This window comes from Parambassis ranga, chromosome 22 (assembly GCF_900634625.1).
Source record: "Parambassis ranga chromosome 22, fParRan2.1, whole genome shotgun sequence".
NCBI classification, from domain to species: Eukaryota; Metazoa; Chordata; class Actinopteri; family Ambassidae; genus Parambassis; species Parambassis ranga.
Genome location: NC_041042.1, coordinates 18,267,917 through 18,280,830, shown reverse-complemented (window position 1 = coordinate 18,280,830; position 12,914 = coordinate 18,267,917). Strand labels below are relative to the sequence as shown.

Here is a 12,914-nt window from a genome sequence, read left to right as displayed (position 1 = left end):
TTTGCTTCTTCTACCAGCTTCTGGACAGATGTCTGTAATTTGATTTCATTTTCTATCGATCCAGATTTTTCCCTTTGTTTGGAGAATGTACTGTTTGGCTTCATTACCCTTTCACTTACAAAGACTAATCAATATTACCTTATTAATCTTATTATTTTGTTATCTAAATGGTATATTCACAAATGTCGTTACACAAATCCATTTTTTTGTTGCATTTAGGAATGAGGCCATCAGAACTATAGAAAAATCTCATAATTTAAAAGCTATAAAGACTTTCCGTTTATGTGCTCTGTACTGTATTTTTGTATAATATTCATTGTAAAAATAATATGTTTGTACATGTAACCCCCGGCACTGTTCTAATCAGACGGACAGGTTTGAGTAGCGTGAGGCTTTTATTGTGAAGGCCGACTGGAAGTGTGGCACTTCCGGCATTTTGTAAACATTTCCTGAGTCACCAGGAGAAGCAGCGAATCTATAGACTGTTAACTCTCATAAAAGACACTGAAGTGGCTTATTGAAAGGTATGGAAGTGAGAAACAAATGTTAGCGACGTATAATTTGATGGCATTTTTCTAGCTATCGCACACAGACTGCGCAGTGGCTTTATCTTCGGTAGTTTTGCTAATCACACAGTATTCGTGGATATAGCAGCATAATATGACCTGCTACACATGCACAACATGCCATATAACCAAAGTCTGCATCAGCATTTAACTTTATGAACATGAATGACATTTTGTGGACAATTAATTTGGATTTGTTGCATAATTTTAAGTGGCTGTTCTCTTCACCACTTAACATTACACGACCAACATCTGGCACAATGAAACAGAACTGCTGGCTCCTGTGGCCAAACAGAAACACACAACTCAAACATACACACACTAACAGGGCTGCACACAAGTCAGTTTATTCTTCAATAAAGACATTTGCTCTGCATATTAACCTGTCATAGAGAAGTGTCAGAGCAAAAAAAAACTGACAAGATAATTATATTCAACGATCGGAATAAACCCTCCCAAAAAACATTTTAGAGGGAAGAACTTTTAGGTTTTAAAAACACTGCAGTAAAGCAAACGAGACTCGTCATGCTTTCATTGCTGAAACATACAAAGTGACGCTTTAGCTAAACTCACAGTTAGCCCATATTTCTTGATGTAGCTACTCACAATTTTTACACTTTATATTTACCTTAAGTTTTTAGTAATATGTTATATGTTGCGGAGTGAAGAGTAACGTAATTCTCTGTATGTCCTGCACATGTAGCAGATTTGACAATAAAGCTGACTTTGACTTTGACTTTTGACAAATTAAAGCAACTTTTTTTGTACTTTCCAAATTAAATGAAGTTAAACTCCTCGGCTAATGTAGTAAAAGCGCTAAATCTAATTTTTTTAATCGAATATTATGGCACTGAAATAAACTTTTATTAAGTTCTCCCCCTAATTTATTACATTGCCATGCTAGCGATGACATAACTAAAAATTGACTGTACCTATCCGCACTGCGTCGCAGGTGTAACGTTTAAACGTCTTGACGTATATTATTTTTAACAGCTTTTTATTGGCTGCTCAGTCAGCGTGGGGAAAATCACGTTTGTGCAACATCTACGGCACAGACGGCTAGAGGAAGTCTCGTATCAAATACTGAGAATCAACAGGATACGTAACAATATATAACAGTTGTTATATAAAAACAAAACACCAAAATCTTCGTATGATAGCTATAAACACTAAAATATATTCTTTGTCCCACTACATTATTACGGCGTCTACTGCTCCACAGCGACATCTGCTGGTATTTTGGTAACTCCTGCTGCAAAGTGCACAGTGACTGGATGAGTTGTAGCCCCACATAAACACACATTAAAACTGTTTTCAGGGCCATTTTAATAGTTATTAACAGAGACTCAGTGGCTGCAGATTCAATGGTAGTTTTAGAGCCTGACGCATGCAAATCAAGTTACAGCATCTCTCAGTTTACTCTGCTGTCTTCTACCATTCACCTTTAAACATGCTGTCTTGTATTGAACGCTCAGTTGCTTTTTTAAAGCAAACGCACATGCATTCTTTATTTTGTTTCATAAACATATTCTAAAAGAAGATAACAATGATAAGACTTGATAACACAGTTTTTAACTGCTATGAACCTGGAGTGCTCACATCAGAGAGGGCTGAAAGAAACATCATGAGTTTTAAGTGATAAAAGCAAATCTCATGATTAATCTGAGGTCAACTTACTGTCCACAAACATTTTCTGTGTGTACATATGAAACAAAGGTTTATTTCCAGTGCAATGTACGTGCATAGATTTGAACATTGTGGATTCACATGTGAAAGTTGACATTTCTATATAAACAAAACACCTTTATTTTTTTGTAAAATTTGATTCAAAATTAAGACTCAACCTCTCTTACAGTATAGTAGGTGAATGGAAGCTTACTCAAGTGGTCTGGAGTACAGTATACATGGTGTTCAAGTGGTTCCTTCATTTGTGTGTGTTTGTGTTTAGGTGAAGCATGCTTTCTGCTGTGAGAGCTGCCAGACATCCCCTCAGAAACTTCAAGACTATCTGTAACTCTGCGGTGGACAAAGGTGAGGCAAACACTCACATACTGTACATCTACCTCACTGCAGCAGTGTTATGGTCAGGCAGAGTAAAGAAGGCACTCTGGAGATCACTTTGTAAATCCCATGTACGGCATGTTGCAAGTAAAATGACTGTTTTCAAGTCGGATTGTGAAAAACATAAAAGACATAAAAGCTACTATCCACAGATTAACAGTGCCCCACTGTGATGTCAGTTCAGCAGTTCATTCAGAGTGCACTACTGTCACACAGCCACAGAGTGGCAGCAGAGTGCTGCTGGTATAACTTCATCTTTTTTTTTTTTTTTTTTATTTTAGATACTGTATTAATCCCAGAGGGAAATTCGTTACGGCTGCTGCACAAGCAGTGTCATACAATGACTAGCAAGGCGCGCCACAGGCTAGGGTGAAGTGTCTTGCCCAAGAACACACAACAGTGACTAGGGAGGAGTTTGGGATCGAACCACCAACCTTCCGGTTATTGGACAACCCTGCTATCCCACTGCACCACTGTTGCCCCCCAACACTTTTTCCCACTTTAACTTTTTTGTATCTGTTTTTCACTCGTTTCCATTCGGTTGACTTCTTGTTGTAAGTAATGTATGGTTTGTTCATGTTTAAAAGGTCAGGGAGTGTCTAGCCTTCGTTTGAATCCATCTTTTCTATAGATTATATATACAGCCAGAAGTTATTGTGAATACCAGAGAGCTGCTGATGATAGAAAAACAGATCATCTGTAAAAAGAGAAAACAGTAGACTACAGTAGAAATAGTGACTGGTTGGATGTAGGGGGGATGGGTGCGTTGCTCTGGCATCAGTTCTGCTGTAGTCAGGTTTCATTTTCCTCAGAAGAAGAAAACCTCTGCAAGAAGCAAACGTGCTTTACTTTTACCACTAACGTATAATATTAAATCAGTTATCAAATATTTGTGTTTCATTTGGTTCATTGAGTTCTCCTTTTCTACTTTAGAAAATGATGATTTATGCAGAAGGTGTTTGTGTGGACACGTCCTTGTCCAGTTCACTGGTATCATTCAGAATGCATTGTTCCATCAATGCTGTAAGTCATCCTGGTACAAGAGAGAGGCCTTTAAAACAGCCAGAGGAAGACTCGTTTCTGTTACAGTCATCCTTCACAGCAGTGTTACTGTATGACACTCAAAACCAGCCTGATGAAAACACAAGCTGGATGAACTCCTTCAACATACGTCTGCATATCATTTGTTATTAGCGGATTTATTCATGGTGTTATTGGTGTTTCTACTAGTAGTGGACAAGTGAGGCTTTGGATCTTGTTCCACACTGTCACATGACTGCACAGCCGGCCACAGTACAGAAGATATGAATGTACCAGTATGAATGTACAGTGTCTGAGTGACTGACAGTTCAGAGTTCAGTAGTTTGATTGAGACAGGCAGGAATGACTTCCTGTGTTTCTCAGTGGTGCATCGTGGGAGTCGGAGTCTGTTGCTCAACGAGCTTCTGTAGCTGGTAAGCACAGTGTGGAGCGGATGAGACGGACAGTCCAGTATAATCTTTACTTTGGAAAACATCCATTTTAGTGTTTCACTTCAAATCGCACTGCAGTGCAACTAAAAATTGTTATATTCCTTTTTTCTAGGTCCTTGTGACTTATGACATAACCACTTCACTCGGGATCACAACCCTGTCATTGGGTTTGTTGTCTTGAACCGCGATTACTTAACCCAATTAAAATTCTGGAATGCAATCACATCTGCCATCTAGGGACTGCACACCCACTATTTTTAGGGGCCATTTACAGTCCTTTTAGGAGGAGTTATCTATATATTTAGATTTATAACACAAAATGCCTGGCTAAGTATAATGCTAAAATATATTACTATATGCCATGTTAATAACACCTCTCTTTAACCCTTGTATGGTGTTCGGGTCTGTGGGACCCGTTTTCATTATTCATCAATGGAAAAATGATACAACCAATTATTATTTCAAGCTGAGATTCACTGGCCTTGGCTCTTGTAATGAACATATATCAAAACACATTTTCAATAACCACACACTGTATGGGTATACAGTGTGTGGTTATTGAAAATGTGTTTTGATATATACACATTTATATTACATACAGGATGTTCAGGTCTACTGGACCCGGGGCATATAGAATCCCTCTGTCTTCTTTTACCTGTTGTTTGTATGTGTGTTTCTGCCTGTAAGTGTGTGTGTGTGTGTGAGAGAGAGAGAGAGAGAGAGAGAGATTTGATTCTGCCCCTGCCATTCGCGCACAAGGTTTGACATCGTCGACCTGTCTCACATTTGACCCTCTGTCCAGTCTTTATTTGCTCATTCTCTATCTGCAAATTTTAAGCAGGACACAATAACTATAGCTTTGATAGAACAGATCATGATGGCCAAGATGGCGCTGTTCAGAGGGCCTTGCAATTGATTTTAGAAGTGAGAGAGGCTTTTAATGATGAAGAAGGGGAAGAGTTTCAGAATGTGAGGATCACATTTCTGAATATTCGATATCAACGTTAGGATCAGTAATTACTCGATACTAGCGTGATGAGATCGATATTTCTGTGGAAGTTTCTCTTCTATACCTTCAGCAACTTTACTCGTATTTACTCGCGGTGCAAACAGCGCTCCTCTCTCAGTCTGCTCAGTGCGCAGGCGCACTCCGCCCCTCCCCCTCCTTCTCCACTCTGCCGGAGCAGACGGAGCTCCTGATTGGCTGTAAAGTGCAGCTAGCATCATGGAGATGGCAGAGAGGAAGAGGAGCGCTGTTTGGAGTTATTTCACAGCTCTGTGCATAGGCTTATATAAGTTATTGTGTGGAGGAGAAACAGGGACTTTTAACTGACAGCAAAAAAAACTGAAGCTAAGATAAAACTAATTTTATTTGTTTGTTTGTGTTATCATTAGTCATATGAAAATGAATGCAGAGAATTAGGATCACCCTCTTTATGGGTCAGTGAGGTGGCTCTTAAAAGAGCAATGTGTTCAGCGGGGCTTCAAGTGAACTACTGAACTTGTAGAGTCAGTGCAGTAGAGCTCCTGAATGGAAATGACATAGACGACTGAGGATCTTCATCGACTTTGTGTTCAATGGGGCTGATATGTTGCACCTACAGACTGACGTGGTTACTGTATGTGTTCAGCTTGTGAGGTAAATGAGTTCAATTTCTAATTCATGTATATTTCAAACACAACAATAATTCAGTAAGTATGAAAAACCATGCTTCATTTGTACATTTGTTTTGATTAATTATCATTAATGTTGGATTATGTGCACTGAAGCTTTACCATGCTGGGCATTCAGTATAACATATGTTACACTGATCTAAGCTCTGACAGAGCTTACTGTAAACCTGTATGAATCCACGCACATGATATTATCTTGATGTTCTTCGGGAAAACAGACTGTTTTAACCAGCTCTCCTATTGTAATCTGACCTTTGAAAATAACACATGAGGATAATCAGTCAGGTTTATGTTTGTGAGTCTAAATAAATTTACAAAACTGTTCACCGCTTATGGTAACTTTAAACAAATGTATTATATTTTGACAACAAAAAGCATTAGAGGTCTTTAAATAAATGTATTGCTCAGTTGTGAATAAAGGGCTGAGCTCTATAGTCGAGTGTGAGGTGGCTCTTAAAAGAGCCGTTGTTGTTGTTTGTGGAGCCGCAGACACTTTAAGCTCTCTCTCCGCGGATGCGGCGGGCCAGCTGGATGTCTTTGGGCATGATGGTGACCCTCTTGGCGTGGATGGCGCACAGGTTAGTGTCCTCGAACAGGCCGACCAGGTAAGCCTCGCTGGCCTCCTGCAGAGCCATGACAGCGGAGCTCTGGAAGCGCAGGTCGGTCTTGAAGTCCTGAGCGATCTCTCTGACCAGGCGCTGGAAGGGCAGCTTGCGGATCAGCAGCTCGGTGGATTTCTGGTAGCGACGGATCTCTCTCAGAGCCACGGTACCGGGCCTATAACGGTGAGGCTTCTTCACGCCACCAGTGGCCGGGGCGCTCTTACGGGCAGCCTTGGTGGCCAGCTGCTTTCTAGGGGCTTTGCCTCCGGTGGATTTACGGGCGGTCTGCTTGGTTCTGGCCATTTCTTCTTTCTCTGAGCAACAGAAAAATATGAAATGAAAGAGAAGACACGCGCCTCTTAAAGTGTGGGCCCGGCTGTGAAGCTGTGACGCTGCTTCAGACCTCCGGATCCTGATTGGTCAGCGGCTCCTCGTGGAGCTCGGCCCGCCTGGAGGAGCGGCCTCGCGCCTGAAGCTGCGCTGCTTATTGGAGAAAAGTCTGTTCTATTTCGTATAGGCTTCGCCCTTTAAGGCTATCGCTAGTGGGTTTCATCCCTTCGCGCGCATGCGCAGCACTGAAAGATTTAATCACCGCCCACCTATTACGTGGGCCTCACCTCGGTCTCACCTCGAGTATAAATTGGACTGAGACCGGACAATCGGCTCCCATTTTTCTTCAGCGTAAGCTGCAGCACTAAGAGCGAGCTAAGAGCGAGCTAAGGGCGAGCTAAGAGCGTGCAATGACGAGCAATAGCGAGCAAGAACGAGCAAGAGAGTCCGCTAAGTCCTCGGATGGCATCAGGATCTGCCCGGTGTGCCAGATCGGCTTCATCATGAGCTTTGATCTGCATGCCCGTTGCGAATCCTGCCTTGGCCCGGAGCACGCCGGCCTGGCGCTAACTCCACAGGCAGCGTGCCCCTATTGCAAGCTCCTTCCCGAGGACGAGAGGCGGCGGAGAGCAGATGCTTTCACCGCTGCAGCGGACGCAACTTTTCCCGTGGCAGATGACTACCCGTTAGAGGACGCTATTGCTCTTTTTGCAGAAGGGTCGGAGTCGGACGACTCTGCCCCACCTTCACCACATTCTCCTCAGGTCGATCCCCCTCTCCGGATGGAGGGGCTGGATGATGATGATAAGGAGATGCCTGGGGTTCACTCGGGAGTCCCCGAGGTCCCCGCTTTAATCCTTTCTCCCTTGCCGGCAATAGGCGCTCTCGTCAGGGATCTTCCTCAAATGATTCAGCGTGCGGCAGCGCTCAGGAACCTGACGGTGCCGTCGGCCGAGGAAGTAATTCCTCGGGACGAGATGGGAGGGCGTTATGCTTCAGTACACGCGGCTAGACGGGACCCTGTCTGGCCACGTTTTCCTGCTATTGTGCCGTATCTGTCGGGGGCAGCGGCAGAACCTGGAAAATAAAGGCGCCGGTCTCTACCTATTCTCCCATCACCAAGGTAGATGGGCTCACCGCCTCTGGTTTTCCTCCCGTCCCTCCCCTCGACCCCAGCCTCACATCTCTGTTTGGAGTCAGGGCCAACGTGCTGAGCGGACGCCGGCCAGCCCTGCCCTCCGGCAGAGATCAGCTGATCGCACGTTCTCATCAGTGTGCTTTTCAGATTAAAGCGGCAGCCAACAACATTTCTCTCCTGGCGTTTGCTATCACTAAGCTGACGGAGGATTCCGATCACCTTTCTGAGCAAGCCTTGGAGCTCGGCAACCTTGCCAGCGCCATCCTGAATCTGTGTGCATCAACTGCTGTCTGCGCGGCCCGGATCGCAGTGTGGCAACAGCTGATTCAGAGGAATATGTGGCTGCACCTGTCATCCTCCATTCCCGATGCTGTGAAGAAGGAGTTATTGGAGTGTCCCATCAGCTCGGACGGGCTGTTCGGTCCTCACCTTCAAGTGTTGGTGGATCACATGCAGAAAGCTTCTGAGGACGCAGAGAAAATTAAGAAGCATGTTGCTCGAGCCCAGCGCTCCTCTGGTCACTGGCGGGACCGCCGGGACCCGCGCCCCAGGCAGAGACGCCCCCCAGTACCTATGACGGCTGCGTCTCAGCCACAGCAACCACTACCTGCTTCTTTCAGTGCTCCACCGCCGTCTCACCCGGTGCCCGCGGCGGCACCCCGAGGCAACAGACAGCGGCGGCCGGCATGCACTTGGTCTAACCCTCCTCTGCAGCCTCCCAGGAAGCAGCCCAAGAAACAGTGACGGTGCGGGGGGGATATGTGTGATATTGTTTGTAAGGATGTTGGGAGTGTTTCTCCCCGTTTTGAAATAAAACACGTACATCCTGTTGAGAGCAATCCTACAGCTCAGGCTGTCGCACACATGTCTCCCACACAGTGTGAGCCTGCAGTCTCTAACCTTTCGGTTACGATACAGCAGGAGCTCATATCACACAAGCAGCACGTCTCTCTGTCTTCACCTGTGCCTCTCTCTGATGAGCCGTCACACACACAGACGCTCTCAGCTTTGCACAGTCTCTCTCCTCCTCACTTACCAGTGAGCGGGGATGAGTCTCCCTCTCTGTGTCATAAGCCCTGTCTGTCAGCACAGACATGATTTATGCAGAAGGTGTTTGTGTGGACACGTCCTTGTCCAGTTCACTGGTATCATTCAGAATGCATTGTTCCATCAATGCTGTAAGTCATCCTGGTACAAGAGAGAGGCCTTTAAAACAGCCAGAGGAAGACTCGTTTCTGTTACAGTCATCCTTCACAGCAGTGTTACTGTATGACACTCAAAACCAGCCTGATGAAAACACAAGCTGGATGAACTCCTTCAACATACGTCTGCATATCATTTGTTATTAGCGGATTTATTCATGGTGTTATTGGTGTTTCTACTAGTAGTGGACAAGTGAGGCTTTGGATCTTGTTCCACACTGTCACATGACTGCACAGCCGGCCACAGTACAGAAGATATGAATGTACCAGTATGAATGTACAGTGTCTGAGTGACTGACAGTTCAGAGTTCAGTAGTTTGATTGAGACAGGCAGGAATGACTTCCTGTGTTTCTCAGTGGTGCATCGTGGGAGTCGGAGTCTGTTGCTCAACGAGCTTCTGTAGCTGGTAAGCACAGTGTGGAGCGGATGAGACGGACAGTCCAGTATAATCTTTACTTTGGAAAACATCCATTTTAGTGTTTCACTTCAAATCGCACTGCAGTGCAACTAAAAATTGTTATATTCCTTTTTTCTAGGTCCTTGTGACTTATGACATAACCACTTCACTCGGGATCACAACCCTGTCATTGGGTTTGTTGTCTTGAACCGCGATTACTTAACCCAATTAAAATTCTGGAATGCAATCACATCTGCCATCTAGGGACTGCACACCCACTATTTTTAGGGGCCATTTACAGTCCTTTTAGGAGGAGTTATCTATATATTTAGATTTATAACACAAAATGCCTGGCTAAGTATAATGCTAAAATATATTACTATATGCCATGTTAATAACACCTCTCTTTAACCCTTGTATGGTGTTCGGGTCTGTGGGACCCGTTTTCATTATTCATCAATGGAAAAATGATACAACCAATTATTATTTCAAGCTGAGATTCACTGGCCTTGGCTCTTGTAATGAACATATATCAAAACACATTTTCAATAACCACACACTGTATGGGTATACAGTGTGTGGTTATTGAAAATGTGTTTTGATATATACACATTTATATTACATACAGGATGTTCAGGTCTACTGGACCCGGGGCATATAGAATCCCTCTGTCTTCTTTTACCTGTTGTTTGTATGTGTGTTTCTGCCTGTAAGTGTGTGTGTGTGTGTGAGAGAGAGAGAGAGAGAGAGAGAGATTTGATTCTGCCCCTGCCATTCGCGCACAAGGTTTGACATCGTCGACCTGTCTCACATTTGACCCTCTGTCCAGTCTTTATTTGCTCATTCTCTATCTGCAAATTTTAAGCAGGACACAATAACTATAGCTTTGATAGAACAGATCATGATGGCCAAGATGGCGCTGTTCAGAGGGCCTTGCAATTGATTTTAGAAGTGAGAGAGGCTTTTAATGATGAAGAAGGGGAAGAGTTTCAGAATGTGAGGATCACATTTCTGAATATTCGATATCAACGTTAGGATCAGTAATTACTCGATACTAGCGTGATGAGATCGATATTTCTGTGGAAGTTTCTCTTCTATACCTTCAGCAACTTTACTCGTATTTACTCGCGGTGCAAACAGCGCTCCTCTCTCAGTCTGCTCAGTGCGCAGGCGCACTCCGCCCCTCCCCCTCCTTCTCCACTCTGCCGGAGCAGACGGAGCTCCTGATTGGCTGTAAAGTGCAGCTAGCATCATGGAGATGGCAGAGAGGAAGAGGAGCGCTGTTTGGAGTTATTTCACAGCTCTGTGCATAGGCTTATATAAGTTATTGTGTGGAGGAGAAACAGGGACTTTTAACTGACAGCAAAAAAAACTGAAGCTAAGATAAAACTAATTTTATTTGTTTGTTTGTGTTATCATTAGTCATATGAAAATGAATGCAGAGAATTAGGATCACCCTCTTTATGGGTCAGTGAGGTGGCTCTTAAAAGAGCAATGTGTTCAGCGGGGCTTCAAGTGAACTACTGAACTTGTAGAGTCAGTGCAGTAGAGCTCCTGAATGGAAATGACATAGACGACTGAGGATCTTCATCGACTTTGTGTTCAATGGGGCTGATATGTTGCACCTACAGACTGACGTGGTTACTGTATGTGTTCAGCTTGTGAGGTAAATGAGTTCAATTTCTAATTCATGTATATTTCAAACACAACAATAATTCAGTAAGTATGAAAAACCATGCTTCATTTGTACATTTGTTTTGATTAATTATCATTAATGTTGGATTATGTGCACTGAAGCTTTACCATGCTGGGCATTCAGTATAACATATGTTACACTGATCTAAGCTCTGACAGAGCTTACTGTAAACCTGTATGAATCCACGCACATGATATTATCTTGATGTTCTTCGGGAAAACAGACTGTTTTAACCAGCTCTCCTATTGTAATCTGACCTTTGAAAATAACACATGAGGATAATCAGTCAGGTTTATGTTTGTGAGTCTAAATAAATTTACAAAACTGTTCACCGCTTATGGTAACTTTAAACAAATGTATTATATTTTGACAACAAAAAGCATTAGAGGTCTTTAAATAAATGTATTGCTCAGTTGTGAATAAAGGGCTGAGCTCTATAGTCGAGTGTGAGGTGGCTCTTAAAAGAGCCGTTGTTGTTGTTTGTGGAGCCGCAGACACTTTAAGCTCTCTCTCCGCGGATGCGGCGGGCCAGCTGGATGTCTTTGGGCATGATGGTGACCCTCTTGGCGTGGATGGCGCACAGGTTAGTGTCCTCGAACAGGCCGACCAGGTAAGCCTCGCTGGCCTCCTGCAGAGCCATGACAGCGGAGCTCTGGAAGCGCAGGTCGGTCTTGAAGTCCTGAGCGATCTCTCTGACCAGGCGCTGGAAGGGCAGCTTGCGGATCAGCAGCTCGGTGGATTTCTGGTAGCGACGGATCTCTCTCAGAGCCACGGTACCGGGCCTATAACGGTGAGGCTTCTTCACGCCACCAGTGGCCGGGGCGCTCTTACGGGCAGCCTTGGTGGCCAGCTGCTTTCTAGGGGCTTTGCCTCCGGTGGATTTACGGGCGGTCTGCTTGGTTCTGGCCATTTCTTCTTTCTCTGAGCAACAGAAAAATATGAAATGAAAGAGAAGACACGCGCCTCTTAAAGTGTGGGCCCGGCTGTGAAGCTGTGACGCTGCTTCAGACCTCCGGATCCTGATTGGTCAGCGGCTCCTCGTGGAGCTCGGCCCGCCTGGAGGAGCGGCCTCGCGCCTGAAGCTGCGCTGCTTATTGGAGAAAAGTCTGTTCTATTTCGTATAGGCTTCGCCCTTTAAGGCTATCGCTAGTGGGTTTCATCCCTTCGCGCGCATGCGCAGCACTGAAAGATTTAATCACCGCCCACCTATTACGTGGGCCTCACCTCGGTCTCACCTCGAGTATAAATTGGACTGAGACCGGACAATCGGCTCCCATTTTTCTTCAGCGTAAGCTGCAGCACTAAGAGCGAGCTAAGAGCGAGCTAAGAGCGTGCAATGACGAGCAATAGCGAGCAAGAACGAGCAAGAGAGTCCGCTAAGTCCTCGGATGGCATCAGGATCTGCCCGGTGTGCCAGATCGGCTTCATCATGAGCTTTGATCTGCATGCCCGTTGCGAATCCTGCCTTGGCCCGGAGCACGCCGGCCTGGCGCTAACTCCACAGGCAGCGTGCCCCTATTGCAAGCTCCTTCCCGAGGACGAGAGGCGGCGGAGAGCAGATGCTTTCACCGCTGCAGCGGACGCAACTTTTCCCGTGGCAGATGACTACCCGTTAGAGGACGCTATTGCTCTTTTTGCAGAAGGGTCGGAGTCGGACGACTCTGCCCCACCTTCACCACATTCTCCTCAGGTCGATCCCCCTCTCCGGATGGAGGGGCTGGATGATGATGATAAGGAGATGCCTGGGGTTCACTCGGGAGTCCCCGAGGTCCCCG

General features: G+C 45.0%; 1 protein-coding gene and 1 long non-coding RNA gene across 2 annotated transcripts; one reads left to right on the top strand and one right to left on the bottom strand.

The window, feature by feature from the left end:
- The first annotated feature begins 433 nt into the window (after positions 1–433).
- On the top strand, positions 434–2,955 carry LOC114427057 (uncharacterized). Its single transcript, XR_003669420.1, has 3 exons — positions 434–524; positions 2,515–2,597; positions 2,909–2,955. It is a non-coding gene; the product is annotated as an uncharacterized LOC114427057 (long non-coding RNA).
- A 3,312-nt stretch (positions 2,956–6,267) lies between these two features.
- LOC114427858 (histone H3-like centromeric protein CSE4) lies at positions 6,268–12,049 on the bottom strand. Its single transcript, XM_028396066.1, is given in 3 exon segments — positions 6,268–6,689; positions 10,185–10,205; positions 11,638–12,049. Coding segments are annotated over 3 exon segments (855 nt in total).
- Positions 12,050–12,914: the final 865 nt, after the last annotated feature.